Source organism: Mustelus asterias, chromosome 5 (assembly GCF_964213995.1).
Source record: "Mustelus asterias chromosome 5, sMusAst1.hap1.1, whole genome shotgun sequence".
NCBI lineage: Eukaryota > Metazoa > Chordata > Chondrichthyes > Carcharhiniformes > Triakidae > Mustelus > Mustelus asterias.
The window spans coordinates 124,347,765-124,370,169 of record NC_135805.1 but is presented as its reverse complement, the minus strand read 5'-3'; the positions used below and the strand labels follow the sequence as shown (position 1 = coordinate 124,370,169).

The window sequence follows — 22,405 nt, the reverse complement described above, 5'->3', positions numbered from 1 at the left end:
TTCATAGTTTAAGACACTGGTAAACTTGTGTAAGGTAAGCATTCCCGTTGTGCCCGTTTTAGTATTCCTTCCATAGCTATAGTCTGAGAGAGCATAAGGCATTGTGTGTTGTTTTCCTGGTGTTTGGTGATCTTGATCTTGATGTTTTAACAAATATATATATATCTTTGACTTCCATTGGAGTCCGTTTTGATCTTTTCAATTTCTCACCAACGATCTCTGACCAAGTCACAATATTAAATATCCCTTACCATAATTCCGGAGTCTAGAACTGAGGGTACTCTGGGCGCTTCGAAACCACCCACTCAGGAAAGGCTACCAGGTAGTGGATAGGCAGCAGTTTCCTTTTCTCTCTCTTGGGAGCGCTACTCTAGTGAAGTAGGCGCAAGGTGGCCGTTGTTCCATCGGCGAGAGAGAGAATCACTCGGGCATTGGTGGGGTTTGGGTAACGGAGAACCAAACCTGAGATAAGCCCACGAGTGGAGTTAAAAAGTGGATCCCGCTACAATACCACCACATGGTAAAGAAGGGATTCCCCTGTTCCCTATTCCTCTCAACCCCCAGGAAATGATAGAATGGATTTTGCATCAAAACGGGACTAAAAACAGAATGAGGGCTGTGTTCAATCCTATAGGCTTCACAAAAGTTAACGGACAGGTCGTCCCTCTAATGGTACCTATGGACAAAAATATTACTCAACTTGTAGAGAGGTGGAATGTAACAAATTCTTTTAAGAACCATTACCAACCCAGCTACGGTAGATCAGACTCCCCACCCACCTTTGTTGTAAAAAATCAACAAAGAAAATCTATCTGCCTGATAAGAAATGGAACCATGCCCGTTGGCCGTAGCTACTGCATTCAGCAGTTTAATATTACCAATCCCAGTCGGAAAGAAAAAAAGGTTTCTTGTCCCACTACACAAACTGGGATGTTCATCTTACCAAAAGAATGTGACAAATGGGGTTGGGAAGGGAGAAAAATCACATGCCCCAATAAGAACAGCCAATCCGAGTCTATTAGGCAATATAATAGCATACAGTGGCACTACTTTGTCTGTGGCAATACCACCTATACTTGGCTTCCCTGGGACTGGTCTGGATCTTGCTATCTAGCGTATGTGGTCCCCTGTGTCCGACATTATGGCTCCCTACATCTCCACCCCAAGATACACCTGTTGAGATCTAAATGAGCCACAACCGAAGCTGAAAGATTTTGGATGATAGCCTTCCCTGCCTATGGAACCGCAAAGGCGGCTCAAGAGCTGATCAATATAGCATCTGCTCTTGAGAAAATAGCAAATGATACCGCTGATGGATTAGAGGATGTAAGTACCGCTATCTCAGAGGTCTCAGCTGAAGTCGTAGCTATATGAACGGTGGCACTCCAAAATCGAATGGCTTTAGATTACTTGTTGGCGGCTACCGGAGGCACCTGCGTTCTAGTAGGTTCTGAATGCTGTACCTACATTCCAGACACTTCTGACAATCTCACTGATTTAGCTGAGCATATTAAAAATACGGCAGACAAAATTAGAGCTGAGGGGAAGAAACTTAAGGACTACAATCCCCCTGGCTGGCGGCCCTTTGGTAACCTCTTTGGGGACTGGGGAGGAATGATAACGTATTTGGGAATCATTATTCTGGTGGTTTGCTTATTACTGTTCTTGCTACAATGTGTTTATCGATGCCTGGTCTATAACAGAGCCCAAACTCCTCTCTAAAGGTTTAAGTTATCATGAAATGATAAAAGGAGGGAATGAGATATTAAGGGGTTAATACCTCATGCAACTACAAGCTTTTGCAAAAACCGGCTGAATCAGCAGCTCAGAGTGCAAAGGGCATAAACAGATAACTAGAGCTTCCAGGGTGTAGCTCATAGCACCTTCTTCCACGATAAGCTAATTTGACATTTCAGCTTGCCACACTTTAACCCCACCTACCTCCTTCTACATAGTTTCTGTGTTACTGTTGCTATAATCACTGGAATATGAAATGTGGTTTTTTGGCAACTATCATGGTCATGACAGGATAGTGTGTAACTACACTCACAGATGCAACCTGTTCTTGTCTTACCAGTTAAGGTGCAGTTGACAATATGCTATTGAAATGTTCTTTTCTGTTGTTTCCCGATTATGTAACCCTGTCTTCGAATTGTATATAAGGGGGCTGTCCCTTCCCTTTGGGCGCCATTCACCATCTAACCTCCAGCACTGACTGAGGGTTGACTGGGCGGCACGGTGGCACAGTGGTTAGCACTGCTGCTTCACAGCTCCAGGGTCCCGGGTTCGATTCCCGGCTCGGGTCACTGTCTGTGTGGAGTTTGCACATTCTCCCCGTGTCTGCGTGGGTTTTCTCCGGGTGCTCCGGTTTCCTCCCACAGTCCAAAAATGTGCGGGTTAGGTTGATTGGCCAGGTTAAAAATTGCCCCTTAGGGTCCTGGGATGCGTAGATTGGAGGGATTAGCGGGCAAATATGTGGGGGTAGGGCCTGGGTGGGATTGTGGTCGGTGCAGACTCGATGGGCCGAATGGCCTCCTTCTGCACTGTAGGGATTCTATGATTCTATGATCAGCGAAGGTCAGCCATTTACATGTAAAGGAATAAAGGGTTGTGTTAACCTAGACAATGTTGGTGTTTTGCTTCTGTATCAAGGATGGGAGAGTCTCGCGAAAACGACCTTAACATTTGTACCAATGACATCGGTAGAAAGAGGGATGAGGTCGTGCACCAAGAATTTAGGGTGCTAGGTCGCAGTCTGAAAAGCAGGACCTCAAAGGTTATAATCTCTCGATTACTCCAGGTACATCTACTGGTGAGAATAAGAATAAGATAGATCAATGCGTGGTCGAAGAGATGGTGCAACACATGCTTGAGCGAGGGGCAGGACTGGCAGCTCAATATTCCAGGGCATAGAATCTTCAGGCGAGATGGGGGCTGGAGGGGGTGGGGGGGAGTGGTGTAAAAGAGGAGGTGGTGACGTAATACTGATCAAGGAATCAATTATTGCAGTAAAGAGGGATATCTTAGCAGACTCCTCAATTGAAGCCTTATGGGTGAAGGTTAAAAACAAAAAGGGGCAATCACATTGTTGAGAGTGTACCAAAGGCACCAAACAGTCAGGGAGAGATAGAAGAGTAGATATGTAGAATCAGAATTGCTACAGTACAGAAGGCGGCCATTTGGCCCATCAAGCCAGCACCAACAACAATCCCACTCAGGCCCTATTCCCATAACCCCACATATTTACCCTGCCAACCTCCTGACACGAAGGGGCAATTTAGCTTGGCCAATCAACCTAACCCACACATCAATGGATTGTGGGAGGAAACTGGAACACCCCCGCAGGAAATCCACGCATAGACGCAGGGAGAACATGCAAACTCCACGCAGTCACCCGAGGCTGGAATTGAACCCTGGTCCCTGGCGCTGTGAGACAGCAGTGCTAACCACTATGTCACTGTGTTGCCCATCTCAGAGAAGTGTAAAAATAATAGGTTAATAAAATTTCTCCAACATTAATTGGGATAGTCAAAGTGCGAAAGGCTTAGAGGGAGTGGAATTCTTAAAGTGCATCCAGAAGAGCTTTTTGAGGCAGCACGTAGAAAGTCTGACAAGAGAAGTGGTGGTACTGGATCTAATTTTAGGGAATGGAGCCAGGCAGGTATTAGAGGGGTCAGCATTTTGGTTATAGTGACCATAACTCAATAAGATTTAAGGTAGATATAGAAAAGGACAAAGATGGACCAGAAACAAAGATTCTGAACAGGGGGAAGGCTGATTTTAATAGGATAAGACACGATCTGGCCAAAGTGGACTGGGAGCAGCTACATGTAGGAAAAGCTACATCAGAGCAGTGGGGGTCATTCAAAAAGGAAATAAAAAGAGCACAAAGCCAACACGTTCCTGTGAAGGTAAAGGGTGAGACCAACAAGACCTAAGAGCCCTGGATGTCAAGGGAAAGCACAGTAAGAGGTCTCACAACCAACAGGTTTATTTGGTAGCAAATACCATAAGCTTTCGGAGCGCTGCTCCTTCGTCAGATGGAGTGGAAATCTGTTCTCCAACAGTGCACAGAGACACAGAAATCAAGTTACAGAATACTAATTAGAATGCAAATCTCTACAGCCAGCCAGGTCTTCAAGGTACAGACAATGTGGGTGGAGGGAGCATTCAACACAGGTTAAAGAGATGTGTATTGTCTCCAGACAGAACAGCTAGTGAGATTCTGCAAGATCAGGGGGAAAGCTGTGGGGTTACTGATAATGTGACATAAATCCAACATCCCGGGTTTAGGCCGTCCTCATGTGTGCGGAACTTGGCTATCAGTTTCTGCTCAGTGACTCTGCGCTGTCGTGTGTCGTGAAGGCCGCCTTGGAGAACGCTTACCTGAAGATCCAAAGCTGAATGCCCGTGACTGCTGAAGTGCTCCCCCACAGGAAGAGAACAGTCTTGCCTGGTGATTGTCGAGCGGTGTTCATTCATCCGTTGTCGTAGCGTCTGCATGGTTTCCCCAATGTAACATGCCTCGGGACATCCTTTCCTGCAGCGTATTGGCCGAGTTGCAAGAGTAGGTACCGTGTACCTGGTAGATGGTGTTCTCACGTGAGATGATGGCATCCGTGTCGATGATCCGGCACGTCTTGCAGAGGTTGCTGTGGCAGGGTTGTGTGGTGTCGTGGTCACTGTTCTCCTGAAGGCTGGGTAGTTTGCTGCGGACAATGGTCTGTTTGAGGTTGCGTGGTTGTTTGAAGGCAAGAAGTGGGGGTGTGGGGATGGCCTTGGCGAGATGTTCGTCTTCATCAATGACATGTTGAAGGCTCCGGAGGAGATGCCGTAGCTTCTCCGCTCCGGGGAAGTACTGGACGACGAAGGGTACTCTGTCCACCGTGTCCCGTGTTTGTCTTCTGAGGAGGTCGGTGCGGTTTTTCGCTGTGGCGCGTCAGAACTGTCAATCGATGAGTCGAGCGCCATATCCTGTTCTTATGAGGGCATCTTTCAGCGTCTGGAGGTGTCTGTTGCGATCCCCCTCATCTGAGCAGATCCTGTGTATTCGGAGGGCTTGTCCGTAGGGGATGGCTTCTTTTACGTGTTTAGGGTGGAAGCTGGAGAAGTGGAGCATCATGAGGTTATCCGTGGGCTTGCGGTACAGTGAGGTGCTGAGGTGACCGTCCTTAATGGAGATGCATGTGTCCCTTTAACCTTTAACATCTCTTTAACCTGTGTTGAATGCTCCCTCCACCCACATTGTCTGTACCTTTAAGACTTGGTTGGCTGTAGAGGTTTGCATTCTAATTAGTATTCTGTAACTTGATTTCTGTGTCTGTGCAGTGTTGGAGAACAGATATCCACTCCATCTGACGAAGGAGCTGTGCTCCGAAAGCTTATGGTATTTGCTACCAAATAAACCTGTTGGACTTTAACCTGGTGTTGTGAGACTTCTTACTGTGCTTACCCCAGTCCAACGCCGGCATCTCCACATCATATCAAGGGAAATACAGGATTGGGTTGGGAAGAAAAGGCATATGGCAGTTACAGGGAGCTCAAAACAGTGAATGCCCTAGAGGAGTATAGAAAGTGCAGGGGCATACTTAAAGAAGCAATTAGGTCAGTGAAGAGGGAGCATGAAAAAACATTGGTGAGCAAGAGAAAGGAAAGTCCCAATGTGTCTTAGAATATGTGAAGGGCAAGAGAATAACCAGGGAAAGAGTAGGGAGAGAAGTGGAAATCTGTGTGTGAAGCCAGAAGATGTATATGGTGAGGTCTTAAATAAGTATTTTCTTTCTGTGTTCACTAATGAGAAGGGCGATGTAGATATGGAAAGCACGGAGGGGAACTGTGATCTAATTGAACAAATTATCACTGAGGAGGGAGGAATGGTTTGAGTGGGCTTAAAAATGGATTAAGTCCCAGGCCCAGATGAGATGTATCCTCGACTGCTGTGTGAAGCAAGGGAGGAGATTGCAGGGCCCTGGCATTAATTTTCAAATCACCTCTGGCCACAGGAGAGGCACCAGAGGACTGGTACCATTGTTCACGAAACAAAGTCCAGATAATTAGAGGCCAGTGAGTACAACATCAATGGTAGATAAATGATTGGAAAAGATTCTGAAGGACAAAATTAATCTCCACTTGGAAAGGCAAAGGTTAATCAAGAATAGTCAGCATGACTTTATCAGGGGGCGATTGTGTCTAAGAACTTTGACTGAACATTTTGAGGAGATGACTAGGTGTGTAGGCGAGGCAGTGCAGTTGACGTAGGCTATATAGACACCAGTAAGGCTTTTGACAAGGTTCCGCATGGGTGACTGATGAAGAGGCTAAGAACCCATGGGATCCAGGACAATTTGGCAAATTGAATACAAAATTACCTTCGTGGCTGGAGGCAGAGGGTGATGATCGAAGGTTGCTTTTGTGACTGGAAGCTTGTGTCTCGTGGTGTACCACAATGATAAGTGCTTGCTGTTTGGAGTGTACATTAATAATCTGGACATGAATGTGATAGGTTTGACCAGCAAGTTTGCAGATGATACGAAAATTGTGGTGTGGTAAATAGCAAGGAGGAAATCTTTAGATTAAAGGATGATATACACGGCTGGTCAGATGGGCACAACAGTGGCAAAAGGAATTTAACCCTGAAAAGTGTGAAGCATTTTGGGAGGACTAACAATGCAAGGGAATACACAATGAATGGTATGACGCCTGGAAGTACAAAGGGCCAGAGGGACCTTGGGGTGCATGTCCAAAGTTCTCTGAAGGCAACAGAAAGGTGGTTAAGAAAGCATATGGGATACTCGCCTTTATTAGCTGCGGCATAGAATATAAGAATAGGGAGGTCATGTTGGAGCTGTATAACATGCTCGATAGGCCACAGCTTGAGTACCAAGTGCAGTTCTGGTCACCTATAGGAAAGACGTGATTGCACTAGAAAGAGTGCAAAGGAGTTTCACCAGGATGTTGACTGGGCTGGAGCGTTTCAGCTGTGGAGAGTGGTTGGTTAGGCAGAGGGTGATGAGAGGGGAAGGCAGAAGGGAAACTGCTTGAGGTGTACAAAATTATGAATGACATAGATAGGAGGAAACCTTTCCCCTTAGTCGAGGGGTCAACAACTGGAGCACAAATTTAAGTTGAGGGGCAGCAGATTTAGAGGAGATTTGAGGAGAAGATTTTTCACCCAGAGGGTGGTGGCAATCTGGAACTCACTGCTTGAAAGGGTAGAAGAGGCAGGAACCCGTAAAACATTTAAGAAGCATTTAGATGAGCACTTGAAACACCATAGTAACAAACCAAACACTGGAAAATGGGTTTAGAATATGTAAGGGACTGAGGAAAATTTGTGGGGAAGACATTTACCAGTGTTCTTTGTCCCTTGTGGGTTTCAGTGTCTTGTTTGCCGGGCGGGTGCTGTGAACAGGATGCTGTTGGTTGAGTGATGTGGGCTGGGCCAATGGGATTGCTCTGGGGGCGGGAGGGAAAGAAGGCGCCAGGAAGTGAAGCAGCTGCAGAGCTGAAGAGGCAGAGCTGAAGAGGGAGTGTGGAGAGAGAGAGCTTTTTCCAGGCAGTGAGAATTCGGTTTGGAGTGAGAGGCAGCCAGGCGTTCCCCTGCCTGTTCTTTTCATTACCGCCGAGGAGGACAGCCTTCAGCGCACTCGACCTACTTTGCTGCACGGATAGCTCGTGGCACCTCTGCCTCCTGCGGCATCATCTTCCACATGTGTCTCTCTCCTGGACTGTGGGTGGGTGTCGTGAGTAACTGGTGGGGACTATACAGTCCAACTGGAACAGTATCTACAAATGTGTTACTGAGGATGAGTTTCCCCTTGTGTGCACCAACGGATGGGCCCCAACGGTTATAGATCAGAGCTCACTGTTTTATGTCTGTTAATTACATTTGTTATTAAATTTATTTTTGATATTCCGATTACAGTACTGACATTTATGGGTAAACAGGGAATTAGCCAAATCAACATCAACCGCTCGGAATTCAGGATCCTGTTGATTGAATATTTAAATAGTAGCCCCATATAGTGGTCAGCAGGGGGTTACAAATAGATAGGTGCTTGATGGCTGCCACAGACACAATGAGCCGAAGGGCCTCTTTCTTGCTGTAAAACTATGACTCTGCAAATGCACTCAATCCACATACTCCATATCCTCCAAAATAAAAGCAATTCAACTCTGAGGAGATTGAACAGAATCATACAATCCCCACAGTGAAGAGTGTCTTACCCAGGCCCTCTTCCCCACCGAATCACCATAACCCCTCATTGATCTTGATCAATTGGGCCAGTGGGCTGACAAATGGCAGATGGAATTTAATTTAGACAAATGCGAGGTGATGCAGTTTAGTAGATTGAATCAGGGCAGGACTTACTCAGTTAATGGTAGGCCGTTGGGGAGAGTTACAGAACAAAGAGATCTAGGGGTACAGGTTCATAGCTCCTTGAAAGTGGAGTCACAGGTGGACAGAGTGGTGAAGAAGGCATTCGGCATGCTTGGTTTCATCGGTCAGAAAATTGAATACAGGAGTTGGGCGGCATGGACAAGTTGGGCCGAAGGGCCTGTTTCCATGCTGTAAACCTCTATGACTATGACTCTATAACCCCACACATTCACCACAGCTAATCCATCTAACCTACACATCTTGGACATTAAGGGGCAATTTAGCATCACCAATCCACCTGCACAACTTTGTACTTTGGGAGGAAACCAGAGCACAGAGGAAATCCATGCAGACACAGGGAGAATGTGCAAACTCTACACAGACAGTCACACGAAGCTGGAATTGAACCCGGGTCCCTGAAGCAGGACCAACCACTGTGCCACCATGCCATCCCTGGGTTTGTTTCCCCTGGAGACTGAGGGGGGATCTGATAGAGGTGTACAAAATTATGAGGGGCATGGATGGAGTAGATTGTAAGAATCTTTTCCCAAGGGCAGAGGTGTCTGAGACCAGTTTAAGGTGAGGAATAAGTGGTTTCGAGGGAATCTGAGGAAAATATTTTTCACTCAGAGGATGGTGGAAATAAGGAACGTGCTGCCTGAGAGAGTGGTTGAGGCAGGGACTCTCACAAGGAGCAACTAGGTGAGCACATAAATCGCCAAGGCCTCGTAAGCTCTGGTCCAAGTGCTGGTAAATGTGATGAGTCCAGACTGGTATTTGATGGTCGGTATAGACACGGTGGTCGAAGGGCCTGTTTCTGTGTTGTGCTATGACTCAAAATACTACAGGTACTGAAATAAATACAAAAAACAGTGGAAAACTCAGTAAGTTTTGAAATGTTGGGCTGGATTCTCCAACCTTGCCGTATCTGGGATTTTCTGATCCTGCTGCAGTGAAGGGAGATTTGGCGAGATGCTAAATTCTCCATTCTTGCGGGCAGTGGGTCATGAACAGCTGGAGAGTTGTTAACTCTGTTTTTCTCTTCACACTGTCTGCCAGACCTGCTGAAGTTTTCCAGCATTTTCTGTTTTTATTACACGCATCATTGGTCTCCATCTATTTTATACACCGTTCACACCGAGATACCTTTAGCAATCTTTTGGATGCTATTTTTATTAAATATTCTCTGCACTTAAAGATACATTTAGCAATCTCCCTCTGTCAGCCCACGCAGACAGACACTATTATCAGTCACTCGCCAATGGACAGGATCTCCATTACACTCCTGAGCAAAACAAATCTGCAGCAGCATCATCTGTTGGATTCTGTCTGTATTACACATGTTCAGTAAGAAGTCTCACAACACCAGGTTAAAGTCGAACAGGTTTATTTGGTAGCACAAGCCACTAGCTTTCAGAGCGCTGCTCCTTCATCAGGTGAGTGGGAGTTCTGTTCACAAACAGGGCATATAAAGACACAAACTCAATTTACAAAATAATGCTTGGAATGCGGCACCTCTGGAAAGGGAAATGTTTCGAGACAGGGTGGCACAGTGGTGGCACTGCTATCTCAGTGCCGGCACTGCTATCTCAGTGCCAGGGACCCAGGTTTAATTCTGAGCTTTGGTGACTGTGTGGAGTTTGCACATCCCCTGCGTGTCTGCGTGGGTTTCCTCCAGGTTTTCCAGGTTCCTCCCACAGTCCCAAGATGTGTAGGTTAGAGGGAATGAGTGGGGTAAATACGTGGGTGACAGGGATAGGGTAGGATGCTCTGTTGGAGAGCTAATGCAGACATGATGGGCTGAATGGCCTCCATCTGCATTGTACGGATTCTAAGAGTCAGGACCCATTCCACCATCTCCCACACCCCTCCATCCTCTCTTCTCTTTCCCACTCCACCTCTCTTCCCCTCCCAATCTCCTCCGACCCCATTGTCGCTCCACCGCACTCCACTCCTCACTATCGACAAATTTCTACAAATGATTCTGTAGGTATTGAAACAGGAAAAGAGCAAGTAAAGTGAGTGTTGGTCCTCTCGAGAGTGAGAATGGGGAGTTAATCTTAAATAAAGAAATGATGGATGAACAGATATTTTACTGTATTCACTGCAGAGGATACAAGAAACATTCCAGTAATAGTTGTAAATCGGAAGGTGGAGGGGAGAGGGGAACAATGTGAAATTGCAATCGCTCGGGAAGCAATACTGAACAAACTGATGAAGGTGTGGGCTGACAAGTCTCAAAGTCCTGATGGATTTCATCCTAGGATCTTAAAATAAGTAGCAAGTGAGATAGTAGATGTTAATGTTCCAAAATTCACTTGATCCTGGAAAGATTCTATCAGATTGAAAAGTAACAAATATAACCCTTTACTCAAAAGGGAGGGAGGCAGTAAACAAGAAATTTTCGGGCCGTTAGCTTGACGTGTGCTGTGGAATTAGCTTGATTTGTGCTGTGGAACATGTGCTGTGGAGCCTGTTGACATACTGTACTTGGATTTCCAGAAAGCATTTGATAAGGTGTCACATTGAAGTCTATTGAAAAAATTAAAAGCTCATGGTTCAGGGGGAAGAAAATTGGTTGGCTGGCAGCAAACAGAGAGTATCCATAAATAGGTCTTTCTCTGATTGGCAGGATATGATGAGTTTCCACAAGAGTCTGTGCTGGGGCCTCAAATATTTTCAATTTACTGCAATGACTGAGAAGAGGAGCAAAGGCATGGTAGCTAAATTTGCTGATGACACAAAGATAGGTCGGAAAGTATATTGTGAGGGAGACATGGAGTTTGCTGATGGATATAGCGAGGTTGAGTGAGTGAGCAAAAATCTGGCAGATGGAGTATAATATGGGAAAATGTGAACTTGTTCATTTTGGCAGGAGAATAAAAAAAGCAAAGCGTAATTTAAGTGGAAAACAACTGTAATGCAGAGGGATTTAAGTGTTCTTGTGCATGAGTCACACAAGGCTCGTATGCAGGTACAGCAAGTAATTAAGGCGGCAAATAGAATGCTATCCTTTTTTATGAGAGGAATTGAACAAAGAAGTAAGAATGTTATGCTTCAGTTATACAGGCATTGGTGAGACCACATCTCGAATATTTTGTGCAGGTTTGGTCTCCGTATTTAATGAAGAATGTAAATGCATTAGAGGTGGTTCAGGTGAGATTCACTAGGTTGATACCTGGAGCGAGTCTTAAGAGGAATAGTTGGACCGACAGGGCTTGTTTCCACTTAAGTTTAGAAGAGTGAGGGGTGACCTAACTGAAGTATGTAAAATCCTGAATGGTCTTTGATGCGCGATAAATCACATGGGAGGCAGGATGTATCCGGGAAATAAAGGCTTTTATTGCCAACAATAACGGAGCTACTATATACAATATACAATCCCAGACTAAAGGGTCATCAGGCAGAGCAGTGACCTTTATACCTCTCCCAGGAGGCGGAGCCAACTGGGGTGTACCATAGGACTATATTAACAGGTAGAACAGCCCAACCCTAACCCCAACAGTAACATATCTACAGATTCATAGTACTGGCCAGACCATGGCTCAGCACTCCTGGTGGTAACCAACAATGGTTCACCACAGTCTTGACAAGGTGTGTGCGGAAAGAATGCTTTGTCTTATGGGCAAGTCCAGAACTAGGGGCTAGGATGGAACAAGGATGGGGTGGATATTGAAGGTGGTGGACGGAACTGTGGCACAGGTAGCTGCACGGTGGCACACTGGTTAGCACTGCTGCCTCACAGTGCCAGGGACCAGGGTTCAATTTCAGCTTCAAGCGACTGTGATTGTTGAGTTTGCATGTTCTTCCCATGTCTGCTTGGATTTCCTCTGGGTACTCTGGTTTCCTCTCACAGTCGAAAGAGGTACAGGTTAGGTTGATTGGCTATGCTAAATTGTCCTTTAGTGTCAGGAGGACTAGCAGGGTAAATATGTGGGGATTACGGGGATAGGACCTGGGTGGGACTGTTGTCAGTGCATGCTCGATGGGCTGAATGGCTTCCTTCTGCACTGTAGGGATTCTATGATGAGGTGGATCTAGGTGGTGGTGGATGAGGTGGATATTGAAAGGAGTGGAGGTTGAGGTGGTAGAAGGAGTGGTTACTGAAGGTGGTGGAGGGAGTGGATATTGAAGGTGGTGGGTACGGTTGTTATCGAAGGTGGTGGATGGACTAAATGTTTGAGGATCGAGTGTTAATCAACTGAGCTATGTCCTGGATGGTGTCAAGCTTCAAAGAACAAAGAAAATTACAGCACAGGAACAGGCCTTTCGGCCGTCTAAGCCTGCACCGACTATGCTACCTGACTTAACTAAAATCCCCTTCCGGGGACCATATCGCTCCATTCCCGTCCTATTCATGTATTTGTCAAGCTGCCCCTTAAAAGTCACTATCGCATCCCCTTCCGCTACCTCCCCCGGCAGTGCTTTCCAGGCACCCATCACCCTCTGTGTAAAAAACCTGCCTTGTCCATCTCCTTTAAACTTTTTCCCTCGCACCTTAAACCTCTGCCTCCTAATAATTGGCTCTTCCACCCTGGGAGAACGCTTCATGACTATTGGTGAAGCTATACTCATCCAGGCAAGTGGGGAATATTCATTACACTCCTGACTTGTTCCTTGGAGATGGTGGACATACTTTAGAGAGTCAAGGGTTGAATTACTCACCATAAAATTCCAAGCAACCGCCCACACAGGCTGCGCATGTGTAACAAGACCAGAGCGCGAGCGAGAACAACTGCCTATGTGGGAGCAGGTCAGAGAGAGAGAGCGGGCGCGCATGTCCGGCAGGTCAGAGAGAGAGAGAGAGAGAGCGGGCGCGCCTGTGTGGTAGATCAGAGAGCGCGAACGAGCGCATGTGCGGCAGGTCTTCGAAGGAGCGCGCGCGTGCGCCGCGCGAGCGAGGATATCCATTAAGTCCTTGCTGCTGGACAGAGCGTCAATGAGGAGGAAATGTGAATGGTGGAATATTGTGAAGAATCCGGATTGACAGCTCCAGTCAAAGAAAGTAATAAAGGTGACTGTGGCAACGGAGAATCCAGTAAGTGAGCTTCGATTCTCTGTGAATCCTATTTCTTTGATTATTGTCACATGTATTGGTATACAGTGAAAAGTATTGTGACTTGCACCATATGTAGATAAAACAAACCATTCAAAGGACGGAATTATCCGGCTTTGCTCGCCCCAAAACCGGAAAATCCCACCCTAGGTCAACAGACGGTAATGTGGTCTGCCTCTTTGCCCGCTCCGATTCCTGTGGCGGGCAGGGTGGTAAAATTCACCCCAAGGAGTACATAGGGGAGAAGGAAGGGAAAGGGTGCCAAATGTAGTGTTACAGTCATTGCTAGGGTGTAGAGAAAGATCAACTTAATAAGAAGTCTCACAACACCAGGTTAAAATCCAACAGTTTATTTGGAATGACGAGCTTCTGGAGCATTGCTCCTTTGTCAGGTGAGTCACCTGAGGAAGGAGCAGCGCTCTGAAAGTTCATGGTTCCAAATAAACCTGTTGGACTTTAACCTGCTGTTGTGAGACTTCTTACTGTGCCCACCCCAGTCCAGCATCTCCACATTATAACTTAATATAAGGTAGATCCATCCAAAAGTCTGGCAGCAGGGAAGAAACTGTTCTTGAGTCAGTTGGTACGTGATTTCAGGCTTTTGTATCTTTTTCCTGACAAGAAGCTGGAAGAGAGTATGTCTGGAGTGCGTGGGATACTTAATTATGCTGGCTGCTTTTCCGAGGCAGCGGTTGGTTTGTATGATGGACTGGGCTCCATTCACAACCTTTTGTAGTTTCTTACGGTCTTGATCATAGCAGGAGCCATACCAAACTGTGATTCATCCAGAAAGGATGCTTTCTTTCGTACATCTGTAAAAATTGGCGAGAGTCACAGCGGAAAAGCCAAATTTCCTTAGCCTCCTGCGAAAGTAGAGGCAATGGTGGGCTTTCTTAACTGTAGTGTCAGCATGGGGCGACCACGACAGGTGGTTGGTGATCCTGGACACTGAGAAACTTGAAGCTCTCAACCATTTCCACTTTATCGCCATTGATGGAGACAGGGTTATGATCTCCACTCTGCTTCCTGAAGTTGATGAATATCTCCTTCGTTTTACCGATATTGAGGGAGAGATTATTGTCATTGCACCATTTCGCCAGATTCTCTATCTCTTTCCTGTGCTCCATCTCGTCATTGTTTGAGATACGACGCATTGTGGTAGTGTCATCAGCAAACTTGAAAATTGAGTTGGTAGGGAATTTGGCCACACAGTAATAAATGTATAAGGAGTATAATAAGGGGCTGAGGACACAGCCATCCGCAGCACTGGTATTGAGAAAAATCATGGAGGTTACATTGCCTATCCTTAATGATGCAGTCTGTGGGTTCGGAAGTGTAGGATCCAGTCACAAAAGGAGGAGCCGAGCCCGAGGCCATGGAGTTTGGAGATGAGTTTTGTTAGGATAGTAGTGTTGAAGGCTTAACTGTAGTCAATAAATAGGAGTCTGCCATAAGTGTCCTTGTTATCCAGGTGTTCCAGGGTTGAGTGTAGGGCCAGGGAGATGGTGTCGTCTTTGGACCGGTTGCGGTGATAGACGAACTATAGTGGGTCCAGGCAATCTGGGAGGCCAGGGTTGATGCGTGCCATGACTAACCTTCTGAAGCACTTCATGACGGTGGAGGTGGTTGATTCACTCAGTAAATCCTGTTTCAATGGGGTCGATTCATTCAGTGGGTCATAATTTTGAATGGGGTTTTTCTCCAAGGAAAACTGTCCCGACCTCTCGAATCTATCCCCATAGCTACAGTTCTTTCTTCCTGAAATAGTTCTTGTGAAGCTCTTCTACTCTCTCCAATGACCAATTGAAACTATTCTCGCAGTGAAGACAGGAAGGTAAAAAACCAAAAATTGAAGTTAAACTGGAGAACTGTGGGCTAATTCTCCTTGCAGGTTTAGTTCCAATTGCAGACTTAAGTTTGTTCCCATAGATTGCCATATCAAGCCTCTTGGGAATGCATTGGAAAATCCCTAAAACATGTTGAGAAACATGGAAGTTACTGAGTTATAATGGTGAGGGTAAGTAGTGACAAACTCACAATTGCTGCTTCTGCTGGCCAGAAGAGCTTCACAAGAACGATTTCAGGAATAAAGATTTGAGAGGTCGGGACTGTTTTCCTTGGAGAAAAACCCCATTCGATGTTATGACTCACCGAGTGAATTGATCCCATTGAAACAGGATTCACCGAGTGAATTGACTCCATTGAAACAGGATTCACTGAGTGAATTGACCCCATTGAAACAGGATTCACCGAGTGAATTGACCCCATTGAAACAGGATTCACTGAGTGAATTGACCCCATTGAAACAGGATTCACTGAGTGAATTGACCCCATTGAAACAGGATTCACCGAGTGAATTGACCCCATTGAAACAGGATTCACCGAGTGAATTGACCCCATTGAAACAGGATTCACCGAGTGAATTGACCCCATTGAAACAGGATTCACTGAGTGAATTGACCCCATTGAAACAGGATTCACCGAGTGAATTGATCCCATTGAAACAGGATTCACCGAGTGAATTGACCCCATTGAAACAGGATTCACCGAGTGAATTGACCCCATTGAAACAGGATTCACCGAGTGAATTGACCCCATTGAAACAGGATTCACCGAGTGAATTGACCCCATTGAAACAGGATTCACCGAGTGAATTGACCCCATTGAAACAGGATTCACCGAGTGAATTGACCCCATTGAAACAGGATTCACCGAGTGAATTGACCCCATTGAAACAGGATTCACCGAGTGAATTGACCCCATTGAAACAGGATTCACCGAGTGAATTGACCCCATTGAAACAGGATTCACCGAGTGAATTGACCCCATTGAAACCGGATTCACCGAGTGAATTGATCCCATTGAAACAGGATTCACCGAGTGAATTGACCCCATTGAAACAGGATTCACTGAGTGAATTGACCCCATTGAAACAGGATTCACCGAGTGAATTGACCCCATTGAAACAGGATTCACCGAGTGAATTGACCACCTCCATTATCATGAAGTGCTTTGGAAGGTTAGTCATGGCACGCATCAACTCCGGCCTCCCAGATTGCCTGGACCCACTACAGTTCGTCTATCACCGCAACAGGTCCAAAGACGATGCCATCTCCCTGGCCCTACACTCAACCGTGGAACTGGAACACCTGGATAACAAGGACACTTATGGCAGACTCCTATTTATTGACTACAGTTAAGCCTTCAACACTATTATCCCAAAAAAACTCATCCCCAAACTCCAATCCTAGTTTCCAACCTGTGTCCTGACAGGTAAGTCTCCCAGCCTGACACGTGTAGTTGGAAAAAGATCTCCTTGCCCTGATCTCTAGCTCTTAGTGAACTGCATCAGCACAATTCCCTTCATGTTTCTGTATTAGATTGAGTTATATATATGAAATGTTTCATTGCTGTTACGCATTGCATTAAATCTCTTGGAAATATTTATTGCAGTATATTCAAGATGTGCACCAGAAATCCTGTAATCGTCGTTCATGGAGGTTGTGGAATATATAAGGAGGATTTTAAGGAAGTCTGTCTGCTGATAGTGAAGGAAGCTGCTCTCCAAGCATATCGCCGGGTTCAGCAGGGAGGCAGTGCCCTGGACATGGTGGAAGAAGCTTCAATCATTTTAGAGAATGATCCTCATTTTAATGCTGGTAAATTAATTTCATTCATTTGCATTTAATTCTAACACAGCCAATCTTTTCATCCAGTTGTTGGGTTTTTGAGAGGACTGGTTGTGAATTTTAAAATGTAAACATGGCAGCAGAAACTTTTCTCCTCTTGGTATTTTTGCAAGATCTAGCTGCAGCAGGCAGGAAGGATGTAAATAAGATTGAAAGAGTGCAGAGAAGGTTCACAAGGATGTTGCCGGGACTTGAGAAGCTGAGTTACAGAGAGAGATTGAATAGGTTGGGACTTTATTCCCTGGAGCGTAGAAGATTGAGGGGAGATTTGATAGAGGTGTATAAGATTTTGATGGGTATAGATAGAGTGAATGCAAGCAGGCTTTTTCCGCTGAGGCTCGGGGAGAAAAAAACCAGAGGGCATGGGTTAAGGGTGAAAGGAGAAAAGTTTAAAGGGAATATTAGGGGGGGCTTCTTCACGCAGAGAGTGGTGGGAGTGTGGAATGAGCTGCTGGATAAAGTGGTAAATGCTTTTAACATTTAAGAAAAACTTGGACGGGTTCATGGATGAGAGGGGTGTGGAGGGATATGGTCCAAGTGCAGGTCAGTGGGACTAGGCAAAAAATGGTTCGGCACAGACAAGAAGGGCCAAAAGGCCTGTTTCTGAGCTGTAATTTTCTATGGTTCTACAGAGTGAGGGATTTGAAAATAAAGATGAGAATTTTAAAGTCAGGACATTACTTGACTGGAACCAAAAGAGAGAATGCTGGAAAATCTCAGCAAGTCTGGCAGCATCTGTAAGGAGAGAAAAGAGCTGACGTTTCCAGTCCAGGTGACCCTTTTTCAAAGCTCTTGACTGGGAGCTGCTGCAGGTCAGCAAGCACAGGCGTGATAGCTAAATAGGACTTTGTGCAAACTATTTTAGGTCTTGTGCAATAAGGCAGGATTGGTTCGTAGTCAGATCTAGTATAATGCAATAAAGTAGTGTTAATTAGTAATCTTATAGTAAATGATCCATTAGAAAACTGGCCATGCTACAATTGAATTCTATATCAAGCTTAAAAGTCCCAAACAAGAATATTAAATTTAAAGCCAATTAAATGGGTATGACGTGAAGAACTGGCTACAGTTGATCAGGTAAATAGACGAAAGGGTGTGGCAATAAATACACAAATAAGCGATTCAAAATGTTCAACAAAAATATATTTGAATAAAGTTGAGCAAGAATGACCCATCCAGGGTTACTCAGGAAATTAAAGACATTGTTAAGTTTAATTATTAGTGTTATAAGAAGGCTTACATTAACACTGCACTGAAGTTACTGTGAAAATCCCCAAGTCCCCACACTCCAGCACCTGTTCAGGTACACTGAGGGTGAATTTTAGCATGCGAATGCACCAAACCAGCATGTCTTTGGGACTGTGGGAGGAAACCGGAGCACCTGCAGGAAACCCACACAGACGCGGGGAGAACACGCAGACTCCACACAGACAGTGACCCGAGCCAGGAATCAAACCCGGGTCCCTAGCGCTGTGAGGCAGCAGTGCTAATCACTGTGCCACCATGCTGATTAATGGAAGAGATTTGTGATGTTGCAAAGAATAGTAGTGAACTTGAGGATTGAGTGATTTAGTAACCTGCAAATGACCACCAGAAAGTTTGAGGGACAAGCTTTTACAAGTATATTAAGAAGGACGATAACTAAAGTAAACATTCATCCATTAGCAGCAGAAACTGGAGAAATGATTATGGGGAATGAGGAAACGGCATTGAACAAATATAATGTGGAAACCTTCACAGTTGCAGACCAGAAATTCAGGCTAACAATGGGCTGATATTAATTACTCTGTTGGAGAAACTTGAGGGATGAAAATTCATCAAATCTCTGGGACTTAATGGCCGATGTGTTATAGTTCGAAAAGAGATAGTTGCAGAGAGAGTGGATGTGCTGGTTATGATTTTCCAAACTTCTCAAGATTCTAGAATGTCCCATGTAGATTGGAAGCTAACAAACGTAACACCGATATTCAAGAAAGGAGGGAGAGAGAAAGCAGAGAACTGCAACTTTAAACTTTAAAAGTCTAGACCGGAAGTAGGCCGCGTGCGGGGAGTTGTGGGAAGGGTTTTTGAATTTTCTTTTAATATAAAAGCTACTTACCTGGGGGGATCATCCTCATTGTTCATCCTGAGAGAGGCAAGGAGGACCTGGGGTAAGAGATCGACTTTTAAATCACTTTTTCGCGGGCTTGGTTTGTTTATTTATCTATTTTTAAACTTTTAAAGTCTAGACCGGAAGTAGGCCGCGCGTGGGGTGTTGTGGGAAGGGTTTTTGAATTTTATTTTAGCGCGTGGGAGGTTTAAAAGCAGGCCGCAGTATCCAGTGGGCAGCGTTGAGACTGGGCAGTGGAGTGAGAAGGGCGCAGAGTGAGAGCTGAAGGGCTTTGGCTCTAAGGGCTTAGGCAGAAAGTACGTTTCTCTGTGTTCCTTGAAATATGAAGGGAAATTATGAGTGTGAGGCCAGTCTGTTGTTCCCAATGTCGGATGTGGGAGGTCCTGGAGGCTCCTGGCCTCCCGGATGTCCATATCTGTGATGGGTGTGTCGAGCTGCGGTTCCTAAGGGACCATGTTAGAGAACTAGAACTGCAGCTCGAGGATCTTCATCTGGTTAGGGAAAATGAGGGGGTGATAGACAGGAGCTATCAGCAGGTGGTCACACCAGGGCCACGGGAGGCAGACAAGTGGGTAACGTCCAGGAAGGGGAAAGCTCGAGTGATAGAGAGCACCCCGGTGGATGTGCCCCATCACAACAAGTACTCCTGTCTGAGTACTGCTGGGGGGGACAGCTCACCTGGGGGAAGCAGCAGTTGCCATGTCTCTGGAGCAGAGTCTGGCCCTGTAACTCAGAGGGCTAAGGAAAGGAGGAGGAAGGCAGTAGTAATCGGGGACTCAACAGTAAGAGGGGTCGGACAGGCGATTTTGGGGAGGAAGACGGGAGTCTCGGATGGTGGTCTGCTTCCCTGGTGCCGGGATCCGGGATGTCTCTGATCGCGTCCCAGATATCCTGAGGTGGGAGGGAGAAGAGCCAGAGATCGTGGTACATATTGGTACCGCTGACATAGTTCGGAAGAGGGAAGGGGTCATGAAAAGAGAATACAGGGAGTTAGGTAGACAGTTGGGAAGGAGCAACGCAAAGGTAGTAATCTCAGGATTGCTGCCTGTGCCACGGGAAACTGAGAGCAGGAATGGAGTGAGGTGGAGGATGAATGCGTGGCTGAGGGACTGGAGCAGGGGGCAGGGATTCAGGTTCCTGGATCATTGGGACCTCTTTAGGGGCAGATGTGACCTGTACAAAAAAGACGGGTGGCACGTGAATCCCAGGAGGACCAATATCCTGGCAGGAAGGTTGGCTAAGGCTACTGGGGAGACTTTAAACTAGAAAGGTTGGGGGGAGGGAATCGTGATGAGGTGACTGAGAGCGAGGAGGTTAGCCCGCAAATAGAGAAGGATTGTACACAGTGTAAGAGGGAGAATAGAGGGGTGATGGAGAAGGGGAGAGCTCAGACCAAAGGTTTGAGATGTGTCTATTTTAACGCCAGGAGTGTAGTGAATAAAGTGGATGAGCTTAGAGTGTGGATCGATGCTTGGAAGTGTGATGTGGTGGCCATTACAGAGACTTGGGGACAGGAACAGGACTGGATACTCCAGGTGCCAGGTTTCAGATGGTTCAGAAAGGACAGAGAGGGAGGCAAAAGAAGGGGGGGAGTGGCACTGCTGATCAGGGATAGTGTCACAGCTGTAGAGAAGGTGGAAGCCGTGGAGGGATTGTCTACGGAGTCTCTGTGGGTGGAAGTTCGGAGCAGGAAGGGGCCGATAACTTTGCTGGGTGTTTTCTACAGGCCGCCCAATAGTAACAGGGATGTTGAGGAGCAGATAGGGAAACAGATCCTGGAGAGATGTAGTAATAACAGGGTTGTCGTGATGGGAGACTTTAATTTCCTAAACATCGATTGGAATATCCCTCGGGTAAGGGGTTTGGATGGGGAGGAGTTTGTTAGGTGTGTTCAGGAAGGTTTCCTGACACAGCATGTGGATAAGCCTACAAGAGGAGAGGCTGTACTCGATCTGGTACTGGCTAATGAGCCTGGACAGGTGTTGGATCTCTCAGTGGGGGAGCATCTTGGGGATCGTGATCATAACTCTATCTCCTTTACGCTAGCATCGGAAAGATCAGGCAAGCTAGGAAAGTGTTTATTTGGAGTAAGGGGAAATATGAAGCCATCAGGCAGGAGATTTAGAGGCGTAAATTGGAAGGAGGCATTCTTGAGGAAAAGTACCGAAGTAAGGTGGCAGATTTTCAAGGAATGTTTGTCTGGAGTTCTGCATGACAACGTTCCGATGAGAGAGGAAGGTTTTGGTAGGTTACGGGAACCATGGTGCACGAAAGCTGCGCTGAACTGAGTCAAAAAGAAAAGGAAAGCGTACAAAAGGTTCAGAGAGCTAGGCGATGATAGGGATCTAGATGAGTATACGGCTTGTAGGAAGGGATTTAAGAAATAAATTAGGAGAGCCCAGAAGGGGTCACGAGAAGGCCTTGGCAGGTAAGATTAAGGAGAACCCTAAGGCGTTCTATAAATATGCGAAGAGTAAAAGGATGAGATGTGAAGGAATAGGACCTATAATAGGTGAAGGTGAGAAAGTCTGTACAGAACCGGAAGAAATAGCAGAGGTGCTTAATGAATATTTTACCTCGGTATTCACAGTGGAAAAAGACTTGGGTGGTTGTACGACAGGATTGAGGCGGACTGAAAAGATTGAGTATGTGGACATTAAGAAAGAGCATGTGTTGGAAATTTTGAACAGCATCAAGATAGATAAGTCGCCGGGACCGGATGGGATGTACCCCAGGTTACTGTGGGAGGCGAGGGAAGAGATTGCAGAGCCTCTGGCGATGATCTTTGTGATGGAGACGGGAGAGGTTCCGGAGGATTGGAGGATTGCGAATGTGGTTCCTATATTCAAGAAAGGGAATAGGGATAGCCCAGGAAATTACCGACTGGTGAGTCTAATCTCAGTGGTTGGTAAGTTGATGGAGAAGATCCTGAGGGACAGGATTTATGAACATTTAGAGAAGGTTAGTATGCTCAAAAGTAGTCAGCACAGCTTTGTCAAAGGCAAATCGTGCCTTACGAGCCTGGTGGAGTTCTTTGAAAATGTGACTAAACACATTGACGAAGGAAAAGCGGTAGATGTGGTTTACATGGACTTCAGCAAGGCGTCCGATAAGGTCCCCCATGCAAGACTTCTCGAGAAAGTGAGAGGGCATGGGATCCAAGGGGCTGT

General features: G+C 46.0%; 1 protein-coding gene across 4 annotated transcripts in view; it reads left to right on the top strand.

Annotated features, from left to right (window-relative positions):
* The first annotated feature begins 13,117 nt into the window (after nt 1–13,117).
* Nucleotides 13,118–22,405, top strand: part of asrgl1 (asparaginase and isoaspartyl peptidase 1) — a 52,846-nt gene continuing 43,558 nt past the window's right edge. For 2 of the 4 annotated variants that reach the window (XM_078213759.1, XM_078213760.1), the window contains exons 1-2: nt 13,118–13,418; nt 16,890–17,095. In XM_078213759.1, coding sequence (XP_078069885.1) covers nt 16,900–17,095 — 196 coding nt within the window. In that variant the 5' untranslated portion in view covers nt 13,118–13,418; nt 16,890–16,899. The remainder of the gene's footprint in view (nt 13,419–16,889; nt 17,096–22,405) is intronic. The other 2 variants (XM_078213762.1, XM_078213761.1) reach the window with 2 other exon arrangements.